This window comes from Equus przewalskii, chromosome 29 (assembly GCF_037783145.1).
Source record: "Equus przewalskii isolate Varuska chromosome 29, EquPr2, whole genome shotgun sequence".
Classification (NCBI taxonomy): Eukaryota; Metazoa; Chordata; class Mammalia; order Perissodactyla; family Equidae; genus Equus; species Equus przewalskii.
This window is the reverse complement of record NC_091859.1, coordinates 24163197-24183661: the sequence shown is the minus strand read 5'-3', so window position 1 is coordinate 24183661 and position 20465 is coordinate 24163197. Positions and strand designations below refer to the sequence as shown.

The 20465-nt window shown below is 36.2% G+C and overlaps 1 protein-coding gene across 41 annotated transcripts in view; it reads left to right on the top strand.

Moving 5' to 3' along the window:
- The window catches only part of ANKS1B (ankyrin repeat and sterile alpha motif domain containing 1B), a 1029975-nt gene that overhangs the window by 585171 nt on the left and 424339 nt on the right, over window positions 1-20465 (top strand). For 30 of the 41 annotated variants that reach the window (XR_011534655.1, XR_011534651.1, XR_011534649.1 and 27 more), the window contains 2 exons: window positions 11258-11847; window positions 13543-13615. Coding sequence is in view for 30 of the 41 variants with exons in the window: in XM_070599947.1 (XP_070456048.1) it covers window positions 11258-11847; window positions 13543-13615 (663 nt within the window). In the remaining 11 variants the exon portion in view is untranslated. The remainder of the gene's footprint in view (window positions 1-11257; window positions 11848-13542; window positions 13616-20465) is intronic. The other 11 variants (XR_011534653.1, XR_011534657.1, XR_011534652.1 and 8 more) reach the window with 1 other exon arrangement.

The window sequence follows — 20465 nt, the reverse complement described above, 5'->3', positions numbered from 1 at the left end:
TTTTTTGAGGAATCTCCGTACTATTTTCCACAGTGGTTGCACCAGTTTGCACTCCAACCAGCAGTGTGTGAGGGTTCCCTTCTCCCCACACCCTCTCCAACATTTGTTATTTTTAGTCTTAGTGATTATAGCCATTTTCCTGATAGTTAATTTTATGTGTCAAGTTGACTGGACCATGGAGTTCCCGGATATTTGGTCAAATATTATTCTAGATGTTTCTATGAGAGTGTTTTTGCATGAGATTAACATTTAAATTGGTAGATGGAATAAAGCCAATTGCCCTCCCTAATGTGAGTGGGCCTCATCCGATCAACTGAAGGCCTAAATAGAAGCAAAAGGCTGACCCTCACACTGAATAAGAGAGAATTCTTTCTGCCTGACTCTGTTCAAACTGGGACATCAGCTTTTTTCCTGCCTTTGGACTCAACCTGAACCATTGGCTTCTTCTGGGTCTCAAGCCTTCTGGCCATCAGATTAGAACTACACCATTAATTCTCCTGGTTCTCAGGCCTTTGGATTCAGGCTGGAGCTACACCTCTCTTTCTCGTAGTATCTCCCTGTCTCTCTCTTTCTGGAAAAGCCTCACTCATACACCACCCTCTCACCACTCTGTTGTAACCACAGTAGCCTTCTTATTGTTTGGAGTAGCTTTAGGGGATTTCCATATCTTCTTTCTTCTGCCTGCAGTCACAATTCCTATCTCATTATTTTGCTTTACTTTCTTCATAAAACTTACCATCATCGGAAATTATACTATATTTGATTTGCCTGCCAATGTCTCCTTCACTGGAATGTAAACACCCTGTGGGTAAGACATTGCCTTTGGCACAGGGGAAACTTTGGCACCTAGGACAGTGCACAGAAGGCATTTTATACATATTTGTGGAATCAATTTAGAATTTCTACTAGTATCAACATCACCACTAGAATCTTTGAAAGTGGAGAAATTCTTATTATCTAAAGAGGAAAGCAATGACCCAGTAGACAAAAGTTATGATCTATACTAGAAGAAGTCACACATTTGCCCCCTAATTTGTTTTCATCTTAACATGAAACTTTGACTTTTGCTGTTGTTCAGGTGTTTATATGGGTGATAAAGATAAGGGGCAAAGATGGGTAAAAAGAGATTGAACTACTTACTATTGGATACTTACTCTGACATTTCTTTGAAATGCTAATGATGCTGTGAATAACTATCAGATTGGAATTCACACATATTAGTTCTGTACTTTGGCATGAAATATCCACTTATCAAAAGAGAAGTGTGAAATTAAATGAGACAAGTTAAAGCAGTTTAATCTATATACTTTGTCTCAGTTTCATCTAAAGAAATAGTAAGAAAATGCAAAAATTCTTTCCAAAGTCAACTTTCAAAAATATACAAGCAGAAACAAAGGAGTAAATTCCATATGATTACCATGTCAAAATAACAATCTTGGAGTACATAATACAATCAATTACTACTACATTTCTTTGTAAAAATGACACTTTCTAGGTTAAAAATTACTGTTGCAATAAGAGAAACGTATTTAATGTGCTCTATGCTACAGGCATCGTTCTGACTGCTTTAGTGCTATTATTTCATTCAGTCTGCACTACACTTGTAGGTATATACTGTTACTATCATTGTGTCTAGATGTGAAAATATAGACATTGTCAGAATTTATTTTTAAGAATGTATTAATTCTTTAAAACTTGGAATACAGGCTGAATCAGTTATCTATTGCCACATATCAAACCACCCCAAAACTTAATGGCTTAAAATAATAGCCATTTATTTAGCTTGTGATTCTGGTAGGTATTTTCTTCTGGACTGGGCCAGCCTCAGCTAATTTTGGCTAAGTTTGCTCATGCATCTGTGGTCAGTTGTCAGGTTGGCCTGGGGTCAATTGGTCCTGGATAGCCTCACTCACACGTCTAGAAGTTGGCTGGCTACTGGCTGAGGTGTCAGGAGTGGCTGGTGTATTACCCCTGCCTTTTTATTTTTGTTTGTTTGTTTGTTTTAATGTTTTGACATCTTTGGACCTTGCTGACCCTGGAGGGACTGCCTCTCCCAGGGCTAGCTAATTCCTAGAGATAGTAAATAACTGGCCTACAAACATACCTTTTGTGTGCAAACCAGCCAATGCCCCAACCACTTCTTTTATCAGGCTCTCACACTCTGGGCCTCTATCTACCTGCCTTCATCACACCAGGGCCAGGTACCTGACAACTAGGAACAGTCCCTAGGCCCCAGAGCCTGCCAAAATGATTCATGCTAGCCAATCCTAAACCTACTTACCCTGTTTCACCCATTCCTGTGCACAGAAACTACAATAAAGGCTTTCGCTTCCTTTCCCCCACTCATTCTATTTCCTGACCACACCTGGTGCTTCCCTTGCGTCCCACCCGCATCACCGTAGAATAGCGTGCGCTCTCTTCTTGAGACCTATAAGTATAACAATCTGTCTTTTCAGTGGCAATTGTCTCTTGATCTGTTAACCTCATCATACTTGAAAAATAATAAAACCTACAATTTCAAACAGCTGAGTAAGGTATCATTTTACCATCCAACAAGCCAGCCTGGGCTTGTTCACATGGCAGCAAGGTTCCACGAGCAGCAAGAGAACAAGCCTCAGTGCACAAGTCCTTTTCAAGTCCCTGCTTACCTCGCGTTTGCTATTCTTCCATTGACCAAAGAAAGGCATGTGGCCACACCCAGAGTCATGTGGGAGGAATGGATACAGGGTGAAATGTGGCTACAGGGAGCCGTTGCAGATTGGGGCGATCAATCCACCAAACAGGTATTTCAGGAGGTTTCATATCAACATCTCATTGACTTTGATTTAAATAATCCTTAAGGAGCTTGGCTACTGAAATAAGCAAGGAATATTTGCCTTTTCACAAGTCTTAGCCAAAATGTCATCAACTATCATGATGCTAAGAACTATTATTCAAAAAACTAAGCTTATAAGCTAATAACTAAATTCTCTTTTACTTAGGGAAGTGACTGCTGGTAACTAGAGGACTTGGGTGATAGAAAGCATTTTGGGGTTGTAATCATAGTCATTTTGGTCAATTCACAGAGGCGATGGTGACCTAATAATAGTATTCACAGAAAACTTTAAATAACATTATGTCCCTAAAACTTTCATTATCATGAACTTCTCAGAAACTGCTCAGTGGAGATTTACAGAATCTTTTTCCCACAATAGGCTGATTCTTTTTAATTTTCCTTTCAAACTCAAACCATTTAGCCTTCTTTAGCAGCTTTCAAAATAAATTTCTAAACTTCCTTATTTCAGAGTTCCTCTTTCCTTCTACATTATTTACCCATTGCCGTCATCCCATGCCAACTTGCTTATGTGGTAAAGCACTATGGGGGATCCAAATAGTCTAGGGAAAAAAAAGAGAAAATAAATTGGAACAGAATGCCAGGTTTTATTCCCTCATAATATTAGCTTACCTCCATGGAGCAAAAAAAAGTTTTAATCCACTTTTCCCAAATTCCAGAAACACTCATAAACAGGAGAAACATATCCCTCCCCACAAAGAGCCTACTTACTTGTCCTGGAACTCCAGATTGTTCTTTTATCTTAATAGTAATATATTTTCCAGGCCAATGGATATGGGAATCTGATAGACCTTAGTCTGAATCTCAGCTTAACCACTTGCTAGCTGGGGAAACTTTATCAACTTGTCTAAGTGTTAATTTTGACTTCTAAAAAGATGGATATAATAGGCCATAAACTCTAGCCTTTAGAGCAAGTTCAAAGCTGCTTTGCCTCACCCTCCACCCCCTATTGTACCCTGAGAAGGGTCTCTGTTGTGAGGGGAGGACAAAATGGATAGGGGGACATTTTCTGTTTGGAAAAGTCAAACAGGAACTAGGGGGAGGTCTGGGGATATGCAAAGCCAGGAGCAAATCTTCTTCTATCAGCTCCAGGGGAGAGAACAGAATAGGGACCTGGGGCAAAACTTCAATAAAGTCAGTTTGTCTACAGTATCCTCTGGACAAATATCTATTGAGACTTCTTGTGGTTGCCAATTTGTTTAAATATGTGAATTCAATATTCTGGCCATATCTCTATCAGAAAATCATGATTATTATTAATCATTCCACAGGATTGTTATGAGGATCAAATGAGATACTATAAATATAACCCCTAATTCAGTGCCTAATAAATAGCACATACCTATTAAATGTTATTGTTAATTTATAAAAACTTTGGTGTTTGGCTTTATAACAATAACTAACTTCTGTAAAGTGTAAATCAGCAAGTCAACTTTAAAAAAGTTATTTTATTTTATTTTTTAAAGATTGGCACCTGGGCTAACAACTGTTGCCAATCTATTTTTTTTTTTTTCTGCTTTATCTCCCCAACCCCCCCGTACACAGTTGTATATCTTAGTTGCACGTCCTTCTAGTTGTGGGATATGGGACACCGCCTCAACGTGGCGTGACGAGCGGTGCCATGTTCGCGCCCAGAATCCGAACCCTGGGCAGCTGCAGCGGAGCGCGGGAACTTAACCACTCAGCCGCGGAGCCGGCCCAGCCATTGTATATATGTATATATACCACATCTTCTTTATCTGTTCATCTATCGATGGACTTTGGGTTGCTTTCGTATCTTGGCTATTGTAAATAATCCTGCAATGAACACACAGGTGCATGTATCTTTTCAAATTAGCATTTTTGTTTTCTTCAGATAAGTAGCCAGAAGTGGAATTGCTGAATCATATGGTAGTTCTATTTTTAATTTTTGGAGGAACCTCCATACTGTTTTCCATAGTGGCTGCACCAATTTACATTCCTACCAAGGTGTACAAGGGTTTCCTTTTCCCCACATCCTCACCAACACTTTTATTTATTGTCTTTTTGATAATAGCCCATTCTAAGTGTAAGGTGATATCCCTTTATAGTTTTGATTTGCATTTCTCTGATGACTATTCATGTTGAGCATCTTTTCATGTGTCTGTTGGCCATCTGTGTGTCTTCTTTTGAAAAGTGCCTATTGAGGTCTTCTGCCTATTTATTAATTGGATTGTTTGGGTTTTGTTTTTTGTTTTTTGTTTTGAGGAAGATTAGCCCTGAGCTAACATCTGCTGCCAATCCTCCTCTTTTTGCTGAGGAAGACTGGCCCTGAACTAACATCTGTGCTCATCTTCCTCTACTTTATATGTGGGATGCCTACCACAGCATGGCTTGCCAAGCACTACATAGGTCTGCAGCCGGGATCTGAACCAGTGAACCCCAGGCTGCCAAAGTGGAATGTGCAAACGTAACCACTGAGCCACTGGGCCGGCCCTGGATTGTTTGTTTTTTTGATATTGTGTGAATTCTTTATATATTTTGGATATTAACCCCTTATCAGATATATCATTTGCAAATGTCCTCTCCCATTCAATTGGCTGTCTTTTTGTTTCATTGATGCTTCCCTTCACTGTGCAAAAGCTTTTTAGTTTGATGCAATCTCATTTATTTATTTTCACTTTTGTTGTCTTTGCCTGAGAAGACAGATCCATAAAAATATTCCTAAGACCAATGTCAAATTGTTGACTGCCTATGTTTTTTTCTAGGAGTTTTATGGTTTCAGGTCTTACATTTAAGTCCTTAATCCATTTTGAGTTTATTTTTGTATATGATATAAAAAAGTCTTCTAGTTTCATTCTTTTGCATTTAGCTGTCTAGTTTTCCTAACACCATTTATTGAAGAGACTGTGTTTTCCCCATTGTATATTCTTGCCTCCTGTGTCATAGATTAATTGACCATATATGTGTGGGTTTATTTCTGAACTCTCTATTCTGTTCTATTGATCTATGTGTCTGTTTTTCTGCCAGTACTATACAGTTTTGATTACTATAGCTTTGTAGTATAGTTTGAAATCAGGGAGCGTGATACCTCTAGCTTTGTTCATCTTTCTTAAGGTTGCTTTGGCTATTCAGGGTCTTTTGTGGTTCCATACAAATTTTAGAATTATTTGTTCTAGTTTTGTGAAAAATGCCTTTGGTATTTTGATAGGGATTGCATTGAATCTGTATACTGCTTTGAGCAGTATAGACATTCAACAATATTAATTCTTCCAGTCCATGAACATGGTATATCTTTCCATTTACGTGTGTTACGTTCAATTTCTTTCATCAATGTCTTATTGTTTTCAGGGTACAGGTTTTCAACCTCCTTGGCTAAATTCATTCCTGGGTGTTTTATTCTTTTTGGTGCAATTGTAAATGGGATTGTTTCCTTAATGTCTCTTTCTGATTGTTCATTATTAGTGTATAGAAATGTAACAGATTTCTGTATATTGATTTTGTATCCTACAACTTTACTGAATTCATTTATTAGTTCTAATATTTTTTTGGTGGATTCTTTAGGGTTTTCTATATGCAGTATCATGTCATCTATGAATAGTGACAGTTTTACTTCTTTCTTTCCTTTTCTTTATTTCTGTATTTCTTTTCTTTATTTCTTTTTCTTGACTCATTGCTGTGGCTAGGACTTCCAATAGTATGTTGGATAAAAGGGGTGATCCCTTTTGTTCATCTTTGTCTTAATCCTGATCTTAAAGGAATAGTTTTAGCTTTTTGCTATTGAGTATGATGTTAGCTGTGGGTTTGTCATATATGGGCTTTATTATGTTGAGGTATGTTCCCTCTATACCCACGTTGTTGAGAATTTTTATCATAAACCGATGTTGAATTTTGTCAAATGCTTTTTCTGCATCTATTGAGGTAATCACGTGATTTTTATCCTTTGTTTTTTAAATGTAGTGTATCACATTGATTGATTTGCAGATATTGAACTATCCTTGTGTTCCTGGAACAAATTCCATTTGATCATGTTGTATGATCCTTTTAATGTATTGTTGAATTCTTTTTATTTATATTTTGTTGAGGATTTTTGCATCTATGCATATTAGGAATATTGGCCTGTAATTTTCTTTTATTATAGTGTCTTTACCTGATTTTGGTGGCAGGGCAATGTTGTTCTTGTATAATCAGTTTGGAAGTGTTCTTTCCTCTTCAATTTTTGGGAATAATTTGAGAAGGATAGATAGTAACTCTTCTTTAAATGTTTTGTAGAATTCACTTGTGAAGCCATCTGGTCCTGAATTTTTGTTTGTTGGGAGTTTTCTGATTACTGATTCAATTTCATTACTAGTAATTGGTCTGTTCCTATTTTTTTCTGTTCCTTCCTGATTAAGTTGTGGAAGATTGGATGTTTCTAAAAATTTATCCAGTTCTTCTAGGTTGTCCAATTTGTTGGCATATAATTGTTTATAGTAGTCTCTTATGATCCTTTGTATTTCTGTGCAGTTGGTTGTAACTTCTCTTCTTTCACTTCTGATTTTATTTATTTGAGCCCTCTCTCTTTCTCTTGATGAGTCTGGCTAAGAGTTTATCAATTTTGCTCATCTTTTCAAAGAATCAGCTCTTAGTTTCACTGATCTTTTCCATTGTTTTATTAGTCTCTAGTTCATTTATTTCCACTCTAATCTTTATTATATCCTTCTTTCTACTAACTTTGGGCTTTGTTTGTTCTTCTTTTTTTTAGTTCCTTTATGTGTAAGGTTGGATTGTTTATTTGAGATTTTTCTTGTTTCCTGAGGTAGCCCTGTATTGCTATAAGCTTCCCTCTTAGAACTGTTTTTGCTGCATCCCATAGATTTTTAGAATGTTGTGTTTCCATTTTCATTTGTTTAGAAGTATTTTTTAATTTCCTCCTTGATTTCTTCATTGACTCATTGTTTGTTTAGTAACATGTTGTTTAGCCTCTAGGTATTTGTGTTTTTCCCAGTTTTCTTCTGGTAATTGATTTCTAGTGTCATACTCTTGTATCTAGTCGGAGAAGATGCTTGATATCATTTCAGTCTTCTTAAATTTATTGAGACTTGTTTTGTGGCCTACCATGTGATCTATCCTGGAGAACATTCCAGGTGCACTTGAGAAGTATGTGTATTCTTCTGTTTTTGGATGGAATGTTCTGTATACATCTATTAAGTCCATCTGCTCTAAAGTGTCATTTAAGGCCCATGTTTCTTTGATGATTTTATGTCTGGATGATCTATCTATTGATGTAAATGTGGTGTTATAGTCCCCTGCTATTATTGTATTACTGTCAATTTCCCTGTTTCTGTCTATTAATATTTGCTTTATGTAATTAGGTGCTCCTATGTTAGGTACATAGATATATACAAGTGTTGCATCCTCTTCTTGGATTTATTTCTTTATAATTATGCAATGCCCTTCTTTGTCTCTTGCTACAGTCTTTGTTTTAAAGTCTATTTTGCCTGATATATGTCTTGCTACCCAAGGTTTCTTTTGTTTCTATTTCCATGGAATATCTTTTTCTATTCCTTCACTTTCAGTCTGTGTTTGTCTTTAGATCTGAAGTGAGTCTCTTTTAGGCAGTATATATGCGTGTCTTGTTTTTTTTTTTAATTCAACCACCCTGTGTCTTTTGAATGGAACATTTAGTCCATTTACATTTAAAGTAACTATTGATAAGTATGTGCTTATTGCCATTTTGTTCATTGTTTTCTGGTTGTTTTTGTAGTTTTTCTCTCTTCCTTTCTTCTTTTCTTGCTCTCTTCTGTTGTGATTTGATGACTTTCTTTAGTGTTATATTTATATTCATTTCTATATTTTTTGTTTATCTATTATAGGTTTTTAGTTTGTGGTTACAATGAGCTTCATATTTAACAATCTATGTATATAGTAGTCTATTTTAAGTTAATGGTCCCTTCAATTCAAGCACTTTCTTAAAGCATGACATTTTCACTTCTCTCACCCAAGTGTTATGTTTTTGACATCATATTTTACATTTTTTTATTTTGTGTATCCCTTAACTAATTATTGTAGATGTAAATGATTTTACTACTTTCGTCTTTTAACCTTTAAACAAGCTATATAGATGGTTGATCCACGACCTTTGCTATAGGTTTGCCATTACCAGTGAGATTTTTTTTTCTCTTATAATTTTTATTATTTCTAGTTATGGCCTTTTTTCCCTCCATGAAAAGATGTCTGTTTAGCATTTCTTGTAAGGCTAGTTCAGTGATGATGAACTCCTTTAGCTTTTGCATGTCTGGGAAACTCTCTCTTCTTCAATTTTGAATGAAAACCTTGCCACGATGAGTATTCTTGGTTGTAAGTTTTTTCTTTCAGCACTTTGAATATATCATGCCACTCCCTTCTGGCCTGTAAAGTTCCTACTGAAAAATCAGCTGATAGTGTTATGGGGGCTCCCTTTTACATAACTAATTGTTTTTCTCTTGCTGCTTTTCTCTCTTTATCTTAACTTTTGACATTTTAATTATTATAAGTCTTGGTGTGGGTCTCTTTGGGTTCATCTTATTTAGGACTCTCTGTATTTCCTGAACTTGGAAGTCTGTTTCCTTCACCAGATTGGGGAAGTTTCAGCCATGATTTCTTCAAGTAGGTTTTCTGCCCCTTTCTCTCTCTCCCTTCTCCCTCTGGGGCCCCTAATGCGAATTTTAGTATGCCTGATGTTGTCCCAGAGATACTTTAAGGTATTCTCATTTTTTTTAATTCTTTTTTTTTTTTTTTGGCTGTTCTGATTGGATGATTTCCATTACCCTGTCTTCCAGATCACTGATCCATTCTTCTGCATCATTTAATCTGCTGTTGATTGCCTTTAGTGTATTTTTCACTTCAGTTATTGTATTCTTCAGCTCTGATTGATTCTTTTTCATATTTTCTACATTTTTGTTGAAGCTATCACTGCAGTCATCCATTGTTTTCCTGAGTTGGGTGAGCATCTTTATGACCATTACTTAGAACTCTATCTGGTAGATTCCTTATCTTCACTTCATTTAGTTCTTTTTCTTAGGTTTTGTCTTCTTTTGTTTGGAATGTATTCCTTTGTTTCCTCATTTTGCCTAACTCTCTGTGTTTGTTTCTGTGGATCAGCTGCATCTCCCAGTCTTGAAGAGGTGGCCTTATGTAGAAGGTAACCTATAGGGCCTAGTAGTGCAATCCCCCTTGCTCACCAGACCCAGGTGCTCCAGGTGTGTCCTCTGTGTAGACTGCATGCACCTTCCTGTTGTGCCAGGGCCATGATTGCTGTGGGTGCACTGGTGTGTGGATCTGGTCTCCCGGAGCTGGAACCACCTAGTAGGGGCTCTGGTGCCAGCCAGGGCCACTCACCAGGTGCAGCAGGGTGAGAGCCCCTTTCAGCAAGTCAGCTTTGGATTTGTTGTTATTATATACCACATTGGCTGTATTTGACTTTTTCACAAGAGTGGGTTTATGGGCTAATTAGGTAATTAAATTTTTGATCTTGGCAAATATTTAGCTATATTAATTAAAATGACAAGTCAAAAAAATAAACTGACTTCCTTTGCAAAGTTTTTTGGCCATATTTTTACACAGTCTATCTTTAAAAGACAAATTAGGTCATAAAAAAGGTCATTTTAAAATCTCAAAGAATGTTTATATTTTATCTTAGAAAAAATTTTAAAGCAATAAAATTATCATTCTTTGGTTTCTTTTCTATATTACATTTTCAAAGATCTGAAAAAATTCAAAAATAACTAATGCTATTTCAGAAAAGAAAGAAAAAGATAACTTTGTGTTAATAGCTCAACATCAACTTCTTATAAAAGAATCTTGCTTTTTAGTGATATATGGGTTGCATTATCTGCCTATGTTAAGTCTGAACAAATGTTTTTTGTCTAAATTATGTAATCTACGTAGAATTATTCTTAATTTTATGTTTAAAGTAACACTATCAGGATTATTAATCTCAAATTATTTCTAATGATGCTTCATTTCAAGATTCTTTTTTAAATTTATTTGTTAGGAGAAGGGCAGAGGGATATCATTATTTATGATCTTGATTTACCTGCCTGATGTCCACTGCACAATGATTCATTTATTGCAAGCATTTGGATGTAGGTGTTTCACTTTAAGAAAATCCAATTTTGTTATCCAATATAAAACATACTCCCTGGGGACAAGGGAGAAGGGTATGAAATTACTTAATTAATACCCAATTCATAACTTTGAAATGCACCCTAAGGTATATCAGGAAGATCTGGTTCAAACACACACACAGATACACAAACACACACAAATTCACTATATACATGGCACTCTGTAGAGTCATGGGTATTTCAAAAAGTCAAGATATCACTGCGTAGCAATAAATCAAATGTCTGGACATTGAACAAGTTCAAAAGGCCACTGCTATTGTATCAAGGCTTTTGGAGTCTTTCATAAATAAGCATCCTGACATCTTCCCCTCTTTTGCAGATGACCTCTCTCAACAGGAGGACAATGATCCCCCAAAAGAATATGATCCTGGGCAATTTGCAGGCCTTCTCCATGGATCCTCTCCAGCCTGTGAGTCCCCAGAAAATCCATTTCATCTCTATGGGAAAAAAGATGAACGTGAAGAAGCACAAGATGAAGTCAGCTTGGCAAGTAGTCCTTTGCCTTCCAAGAAATCTCCAATGGAAAATAACTCAGAACCTTCGGTAAAGAAAATTAAACCCAAAGTGGTCAGTAGAACAATTTTTCACAAAAAAAGCAACCAACTCGAAAACCATACTATTGTTGGCACAAGAACAAGTAGGAGTGGATCCCGGAATGGGGACCAATGGATTGTGAACACGGGGGGATTTGTGGAGAGAGCCTGTACCCTGGGGAGAATAAGGTCATTGCCAAAAGCCCTGATCGACATGCATTTATCTAAAAGTGTCTCTAAATCAGATTCTGATCTCATTGCCTACCCTTCAAATGAGAAAACATCAAGAGTTAACAGGAGCGAATCTTCAACTGCTGAACATAGTTCTAAAGGAAATTCTGAAAGAACACCGTCCTTCACTTCCGAATGGGAAGAAGTAAGCTTTGTTCTTGTTCTTTATATAAGGCTTTAGAGTTGAGGGAGGTTTGGGGGAAGGATTTTCAGCCTTTCAAGTCTTTCAGAGGCAAAAAAAATATCAACAAATGCATACAGCTCCAAGTGGAAGAGAAAGGTTCTAGGGGTAATACATGATAATTTCACAGCAAGCGTGAAAACACAGTTCCACACATGTGGAGAAATCTATTGTTTCCATAGAAATTGATATCAAGCAGAAGTAATAACTAGCTATGAGGTACAAGAGAATATTCACATTATGTCCTACCAAGCACTGCAGCTGACAAATTGAGGAAAATCTTTGTATTTTTGCTGCTCTGTATCATTTTGCTACTTGCTAAACTTTTTGTTAGCTCGTCTCCCTTTTTTAAAATAAATTATATTTTGAGAAGAGCTCCTTATAATCTTAACCTTAGTGGTAAACAGAATAGTCCTGGCTCTCTTCCAAGTACCATATAATAAACACAAATTACCTAATATTTCCCTTTTACAACTATCAGAGAGACATTAAAGAAAAAATGTGTTGGAGTCAAGTATCACCAATTTAAGCTCTACTTAAAGATAAAGTCTTTAATTTCATAGAATTACTCAGAAAGTAAGTATACTGTAAGGTTATGAAATATCATCCTTTGTCCCAAGGAGGACTACGTCATAAAATAATGTTTCTTGCTTTTTCTTGAATTTCTACAAAGCATCGACCACACTCGCTCTTGGCATTTCATTCTAACATGTCACATTTTGTCTCTCAAAAGACTGTGCCACTTGGATTAGGTTTTAAAGCACACTAGGTCACTGCAGTATTCTGAGAACTAGAAAGGGAAATGGTTCTGATATTGACATTCTGAATTGAGCTGTTTGGGAAAATCACTTATCTCTCTGCATCTGTTTCAGAGTGAACAAAATGGGACATTTAAGTAATACTCATCGTCCTTTCTGAAACCTGCCATTTTACTAAGGTTGTTAAGATTATGAGGAGGGGGATTAAACCATAAACGGCTAAAGCTTAGATAGTGGTATCTTCCTATAGATTCCATACTAGTAGCTTGATAGTTTATTTTAATCTATCCATTGCTTATGTGTATTAACTCTGTGAATAACATCTGAAGTCCGTTTTGAACCAGGCAGGTTTAATTAACATTTAACTTATCTCTTAGAATTAAGTTGTTTCCATGCCTAGATTCTTGTGATTACATGCCACAAATCAGCCTGTGGCTGATCAAACCCTTGAGTAAGAACTTGGTTCCCATGGCCCTGCCCACAAACTGAAACCTGCCCCTTCACCAGTCAGATGAGATGCATGCCTCAGACACAAGAGGAAGGATGCCCGAGAGGACAGACCTCATCACATGGGCTCATCTTCAACCTCTTGCCCTTCTGAGTTTAAAGAATACACAATTCCTAATTTACTGACCCATGTAGGTCCAAACAAAGTTTATTTTAGAAAATACAAAGAAAAGGTAACTGATTTTGGAAGTTTAAGAAAGGAAAACTTAATGTTTTTAGAAGCAATTCAAAAGATGTTTGCTTCCCTTTAAACCTTTGTTTGTCAGTCTCTTAACTGTACTATTTAGCAGTAATAATATCAAGAATATATGCTTCTGGCATTTGAAAGTTATTTTAAAATGCAATGCTAAAAGTGAATGTAGTAATTCATTTATATGATTTTTGTTTCTCGCAGATTGACAAAATAATGAGTTCCATAGATGTTGGAATTAACAGTGGACTTAAAGAAATAAATGGTGAGATCACAAGTAAGGAAACCTCTCCTCTACCTTGTAATGGATAAATGTGTTCAAGAACTAGCTAGAAAATGATGGTCTTTAGATAATTTCATGTTTTATCATAATAACAGCAGCTGCAAATTATTTCCTCCCTCTCATATCAAAGACCTGTGACCTCTAAACAACATCAATTATAAGTACATTGATTTAGCAAAGTGAAAGATATTTTCCCATATGCTATTTCACCATGCCAGTTAACATTAACAGAGTTTCAACTTTAAGAGCTAAGTATAAACACTTCAAAGTGTTTCAAATATGTTCAAAGTGTGGTGGAATATGATGACTTAATACACTACTATCTCTTGTTCAGTGAAATACCTCATTTCATCCTGGCCAAAGTGGTTAACAACTTCTCCAAGTTGTAAGCTCCAGTATGGCAAGAACTATGTGTTACTCATCTTCGTATATCCCAGAATACCTAGTAGAGTCTCACAAATAGTCAGTTTTGCAATCACTATTTAATATATTACCCTTTAATATAATACTTAATATATTACCTTTTCTTCCCTACAATTAAAGCTCAGAGTGGAAGGCCATTTGTACCTTTCTCTGAAGACTTTTTGCTTAATACTGATGGGTGATGCCATATAGCTAAACCTAAAAATAACAGTAATATTCATACTAAAGAAACTACTCTTCTGGAAAGAGTCAAAGACCCAGCTCCATTTCTACCCTCCCACTACATAGTATTGTAACTGTAGATTAGATAGGTCTATAAAATTTGAAGTTAAAACAGGTGATTTCTAAGCTCTCAGGAGAACTCATGTTTAAGTTAGTAGCAATACTTGATGTTTCTGTAGAGATAATAAGAATAAAGTCTGTGAGAGAGAAGCCTTGATATATTATAGGGTAAACAGTTACGGGACTCTGTGGCCCTTTGACTAGTCACCAGGGGCTTTTAAACAGCACTCCAAGTGACTCTTAAGCACAGGAAAGTTGGAGACCAGTTCTCTTATGGTGCACTCGGCCTGGGTGGATAAGAAGTAACATGGAAATCCAGGCTTGCAGTCACTGAAGGGAATATTCAGGTCTAAATGAGACCCTTCTAGGGCTCACTTATTTCTCCTGTGCTAGAACAAGAACTTAAATTATTCTAATATGGCCGGCCCATATTAATTAAGCAATAATTTTTTTAAAAGTTAAATATTTTTTCTGAAATGCTCATTTGTTTTAGATTTTAGAAACTAAAAAATTTTGAAAAATTGTGTGCATATGTTTAGTGATACAAGTATGATATTAGCTCTGTGGTAGCATGTGTAACCAGGTCTCTCACACAGAAATGCTGATAAATATTGAGGACTTTCCTGGTATTCAAAGAACTAGCGTAGGAATGTATGTTGCCACCTAGTTCTTTCAGGTATGCTAACAGAATAATTTCAAGAAAGTTGTAGGAATGCAGATTTTTGATTGATGTGACTATTGATTTTCTTATCAATAGTAAATTCCCTGATACTGAGGATGTTCAAGCAAAGACCTACAGCTTTTTTGTTGGGAGACTTAGGTGACGTTGAGCATTACTCTAATGTTCTAAAATTCTTTAAGCAGGTAGTACCACAGAATTGTAAAAATATCATAAATGTGATTATAGTGAAAATAAGGAAAATGTTAAAAATGCCACTCAGGCAAAGCTGCCTTTGAAAGGTATTTTAATGGTAAAGAAATCCACAGATTATTTTCCCTTAATTCTCCTCTTTTCACCTCTCATACCCGGATCCTACCCATTGCCTCTATTTACTATTTTTCTACAGTGACAATGAAAACGGAAGTAGAGACTCAGTCCTCAAAGCATCATTACTATTAACAAAGACTGGTTCTGTATGCGCCTTAATTTTCACCTCTTAATTACACAGTAATTATGAACATGTGGCATTCCCATTGGCTATTAGGCCATTTGTGAATTATGGCTCTACTGGGCTACAGGCTTTTCCCTCTCAAAGCTAGATAAAACTAGAGAGGTGATAAACAGTCCTACGAAGATGGCATTCCAGGAATAATGTATTGGGGTGCTGAGTGTGGTCAGGAAATCACATGATGAAGTAAAAAATCAGAGAGATATGAATTCAAATTTCAGCTCTGCTTTTGCTAGCTGCTTGATCTCAGGCAACTCAATTTTCTCATCAACAGAAATGGGGATATTAATATAGGATCTTTGTAGAGACATGAGCAATGGCATATATGTAGAGTCTGACACAAGTCGATATGTGTTACATTTTGGCTCCCCACTTGCCCTACCATGTGGGAGACGTTGTGTTTGACACTGTGGGCATACCAAGATAAAAACACATCAGCCCTTTCTATAAGAACCTTATGATGCACCACTAAAATATACAACTATGTACTTGGGGATTTGGGGAGAAAAAGCAAAAAAAAAAGAAAGAAAAAGATTGGCAACAGTTGTTAGCTCAGGTGCCAATCTTAAAAAAAAAAAAGAACCTTATGATGTTAGCTAGTCTCATGGTCTTTGTGTTACATTTGCTGTATTCTTTGAAATTGTTGTGATGTGTCAGTTGGAATACTGGTCATAACAAGCCCAATGGTTAATTGGTACCAGATAAGGTAGTTACTAAAAGAGAGCATAAAATTCCAGGGTACCCCAGCAAAAAAAACCAGAAAATTCTAGACTCTATCAATGTAAATAGTCTAAATTATTTTGAGATCATATTGGTCTATAACATTGTGTAAATTTCAGGTGTACATTATTATATTTCAGCTTCTGTGTAGACTGCGTGTTGACCACCAATAGTCTGTTTTTATCTATCACCATATATATATGCCTCTTTACTCCTTTCATTCTTCCCATTTCCCTTCCCCTCTGGTAACCACTAATCCGATCTCCATATCTATGTGTTTCTTTGCTTATCTTCCACATATGAGTGAAATCATATGGTATTTGTCTTTCTCTGTCTGACTTATTTTGCTTGGCATAATACCATCAAGGTTCATCCGTGTTGTTGAATATGGCACAATTTGTCCTTTTTTATGACTAATATTCCATTGTATATATACCACATCGTCTTTATCCATTCATCTGTTGATGGGTATTTGGGTTGCTTCCACATCTTGAATAATGCTGCGATGAACATAGGGCTGCATAAATCTCTTTGAATTGTTGATTTCATGTTCTTTGGATAAATACCCAGAAGTGGAATAGCTGAATCATATGGTGTTTCTATTTTTAATTTTTTGAGAAATCTCCATACTGTTTTCCATAGTGGCTGTACCAGTTTTCACTCCCTCCAGATTGTATGAGGGTTCCCTTTTCTCCACATCCTCTCCGACACTTGTTATTTCTTGTGTTTTTAATAATAGCCATTCTGACAGGTATAAGGTGATATCTCATTGTAGTTTTGATTTGCATTTCCCTAATAATTAGTGATGCTGAACATCTTTTCTTGTGCCTGTTGGCCATCTGTATATCTTCTTTGGGAAATGTCTGTTCATATCCTCTGCCCATTTTTTGATGAGGTTGTTCATTTTTTTGTTGTTGAGTTGTATGAGTTCTTTATATATTTTGGAAATTAACTCCTTGTCAGATACATGATTTGCAAATATTTTCTCCCAGTTAATGAGTTGTCTTTTCATTTTTTTTTTTTGATGGCTTCCTTTGCCATGTAGAAGATTTTTAGTCTGATGTAGTCTCATTTGTTTATTTTGCTTGTTTGTTTCTTTTGCCTGAGGAGACATGGTATTCAAAAAGATACTGAGACCGATGCCAAAGAGCATACTGCCTATGTTTTCTTCTACAAGTTTTATGGTTTCAGATTTTACATTAAAATCTTTAATCCTTTTTGAGTTAATTTTTGTGTATGGCATAAGGTAATGGTCTACTTTCATTCTTTTGCATGTGATTGTCCAGTTTTCCCAACACCTAAATGGTCTAAATTATTTTTATGAAATCTGAGTATCCTCTTTTTTTCTTGATAGTGGGAAAGATGTGCAATGAAATTAATGGAAGGTAATTTTAGAATAAGCAAGAGGAAATACTACTTTACCTAGGAGATATTGTCAGTCTCTAGACTTTTGCTGTGGAAGGCCACTGAGCCCATCACTATGTCTGGCTTTAATTGAGCTGCATAGTTTCTTGAGCATTTATGGTGATTGTTGCTAAAAAACCTCCAAAGATGATTGAGAGAATAAAATCATAACCAATAGAGATACATGAAGGATCAGGGTCAGCAATAAATTTTCCATGTCTTGCCCATTTTGTTTCCAAGTTTTTGTTTGCCCTTACCCCCACCTGCATATGTGAATTTTAGGAATTCTGTAAACAAAATATTTATTGGACCAGGAAGATTTGGAACACGCTCATCGTCACTCTCCTATCAATATGAACCAGCTCAAAGTTTGAGCAGTCTCTATGAACTAGTTCCACTCACAGAAACCACTTTCCTCTTTTTTAAAAAAAGATTTCCTCAGCAATTACATGGTAGTTTGAAACTTATCAAGCAACCTCAACTGTCCAGGACTAAGACAAATAAAAGTAAATAAAATTTACTGCATTAATTTTAAGTCAGTCCCTTAGGTTCTCACTCAGAATAATATTAATGCATAATTTTTGCAAACGTAACTTCTGGTTTCCCACTGGAAACCAGATTTAAATGCCAAACAAGTTGGCCCTGTCAGTATAATTCGTTATATTGAATACCTCATATTATGTAGAATATCCTGTTCTTTGGTGATGCTAGGTATGTGATATGATAGTAAATTTTATATCTTCATGTACTCCCATGTATAGGATTTTTCAGAGAACAAGTTTTGAAGTTAGATAGACTTGGTTTCAGATCTCAGCTTTGCAATTCACTGGCTTTGTGACCTCTTTGATGCTTCCTCCTCTATAAATTCAGAGTTTGCACAATCACCTCATAAGACTTCTATAAGATTAAATTATATACTTGTACTACTATAACCTAGAACATTCCAGGTGATCAATAAATAAAAATTCTCTTGCCTTCTTATCCAAGTATGCATGACTTACCTTTCCAATTAGAGTGTTTGCTACACAGGAAGATACTTGGGAAATCTTGCTTATCTTTTCGATCAGTGAGGATTGTAGTTGAGATAACTACTCATATTCTAATTGCTTTCATGTGGAGTCTTTCTTCCACATGAAGTTTTATTTCTTAACCACTGTCCTTGTATTACAAGGAAGCACTTTCAAGTTAGGACATCTACCATATTCATTGGAACTCCTTCAAATTGCCACATTTCTAGGAATCTGGTTGATAACCTTCTTGATGAAATTGAGGATCACTTAAGTAAACTGGAGGCAGTAAGTGGCTCCACAGGACTTGCTTATCATTACACAAGAGCAAATATGCAGAGTAATCAAGTGCCCAAACTTTACAGTACAGGGGTGGCAGATAATCTTATAAACACCTTCATATTGCTAAACTGGCTTTAATAATCTCCTGCTACACTAAACAGATTTCAGGTGTATGGACTGTATTAGATTGATCTCAAGTACATGAATATAAAAAATAGTATTTATTTAAAAAGCATTTTTTAAGGCTGGGATTTTTTCAAATGTTTAAGGTTAAATTGTATTCAAAGACAAATGAATTTTTGAAGGATTTCATCATAGACTACACTGTCTATATTGGATAGATAATGTGTAATTCTTAAGCCATTTGCTGAAAAATACATAGCTCTGAAAGCCGTAGCTAACGTTAATCCCACAACCCCACTTTCTAAGCTTTTGCTCTGCTGCCTCCAAGAGTCTGAGGGCCATGTTTCAGTTCAGAGGCCTTCATAGCTGTAGAGACCCTCCTCAGAAAGTTTCTAAGAATTTAGGAGCTCACTAAGGCAGAGTAAGTGTTTTCCTTTCTCGTGATCTAAGCTCCACCTTCTCCCATGTCTACAGGAACAGGAAGAGCTCACATGGCCCTTTCCCCAAAGAGGATCTCTTTCTGTGCAGATATCTCCACAGCTCCAGAAGCTGCTTCTCCCTGATGTCTTGGAGCTTCCAGCCCCCTAATATTTGTCCACATAGCTCTAGATCTGCATCAGGAGGTATTTTACTATGGATGCAGCTGATAACTGTCCTCCCGCTGAGGTTGCTGATGGCAATATCATTCCTCAAACTCTAGCAGAACACTTTTAAAAACTGTATTTACAATTTCCCAGAGTTACCCTTTCAGAGACATGACAAAGAGGAAAGAAGCTAAAATGTATTCCATTCTTACCATGCATCAGATACTGTGCAATTTACTCCTGCAAACGTTTTTGCATTCAGTTCTCAAAATAACTCAGTGAGGCCTTATTATACCCATTTTATAGATGAAGAAAGGCTCAGAAAAGTTAAGTAGCATGTTGAAGTCTACTGTTGCAAAAGTAGATTTTTTCCTTCCTGAAGGACATACTCCTTTCAATAAAATATGCTGCCTACACAGACCAGCAGAAGCCAGCCCTTGACTTCTTTCTCTTTAGTTCAAATCATACTCCTATGCACTATAAGGAGCCATCTGAGGATGTTTAGGTGTAGAACCGACCACTTCCTCTTAGTAAAGCCTAAATATTGATATGGAAGCCTTTAGCTCAAACCCCAAAGCACAGGCCACATGGTTATGTATTTAAATGAATCACAGCCCCGAATATCTTCTACCTCCCAATAGTGAATGCATATGCTAATAATGACCTGGGTTTCATTTATTTTCAGAGAAAGAATTTTCCTTGCCTCCAGTAATATTCTTTTTTCCATGAACTGTTAAATTGCACATAAAAGCCTCTCTGTGAAATGCTTTGCAACAGGCATAATTTATTTTTGATTTTTATTTCTTTCTACAGTACTATTTTTAATAGAACCAACTGGGGAAGGTGGTAG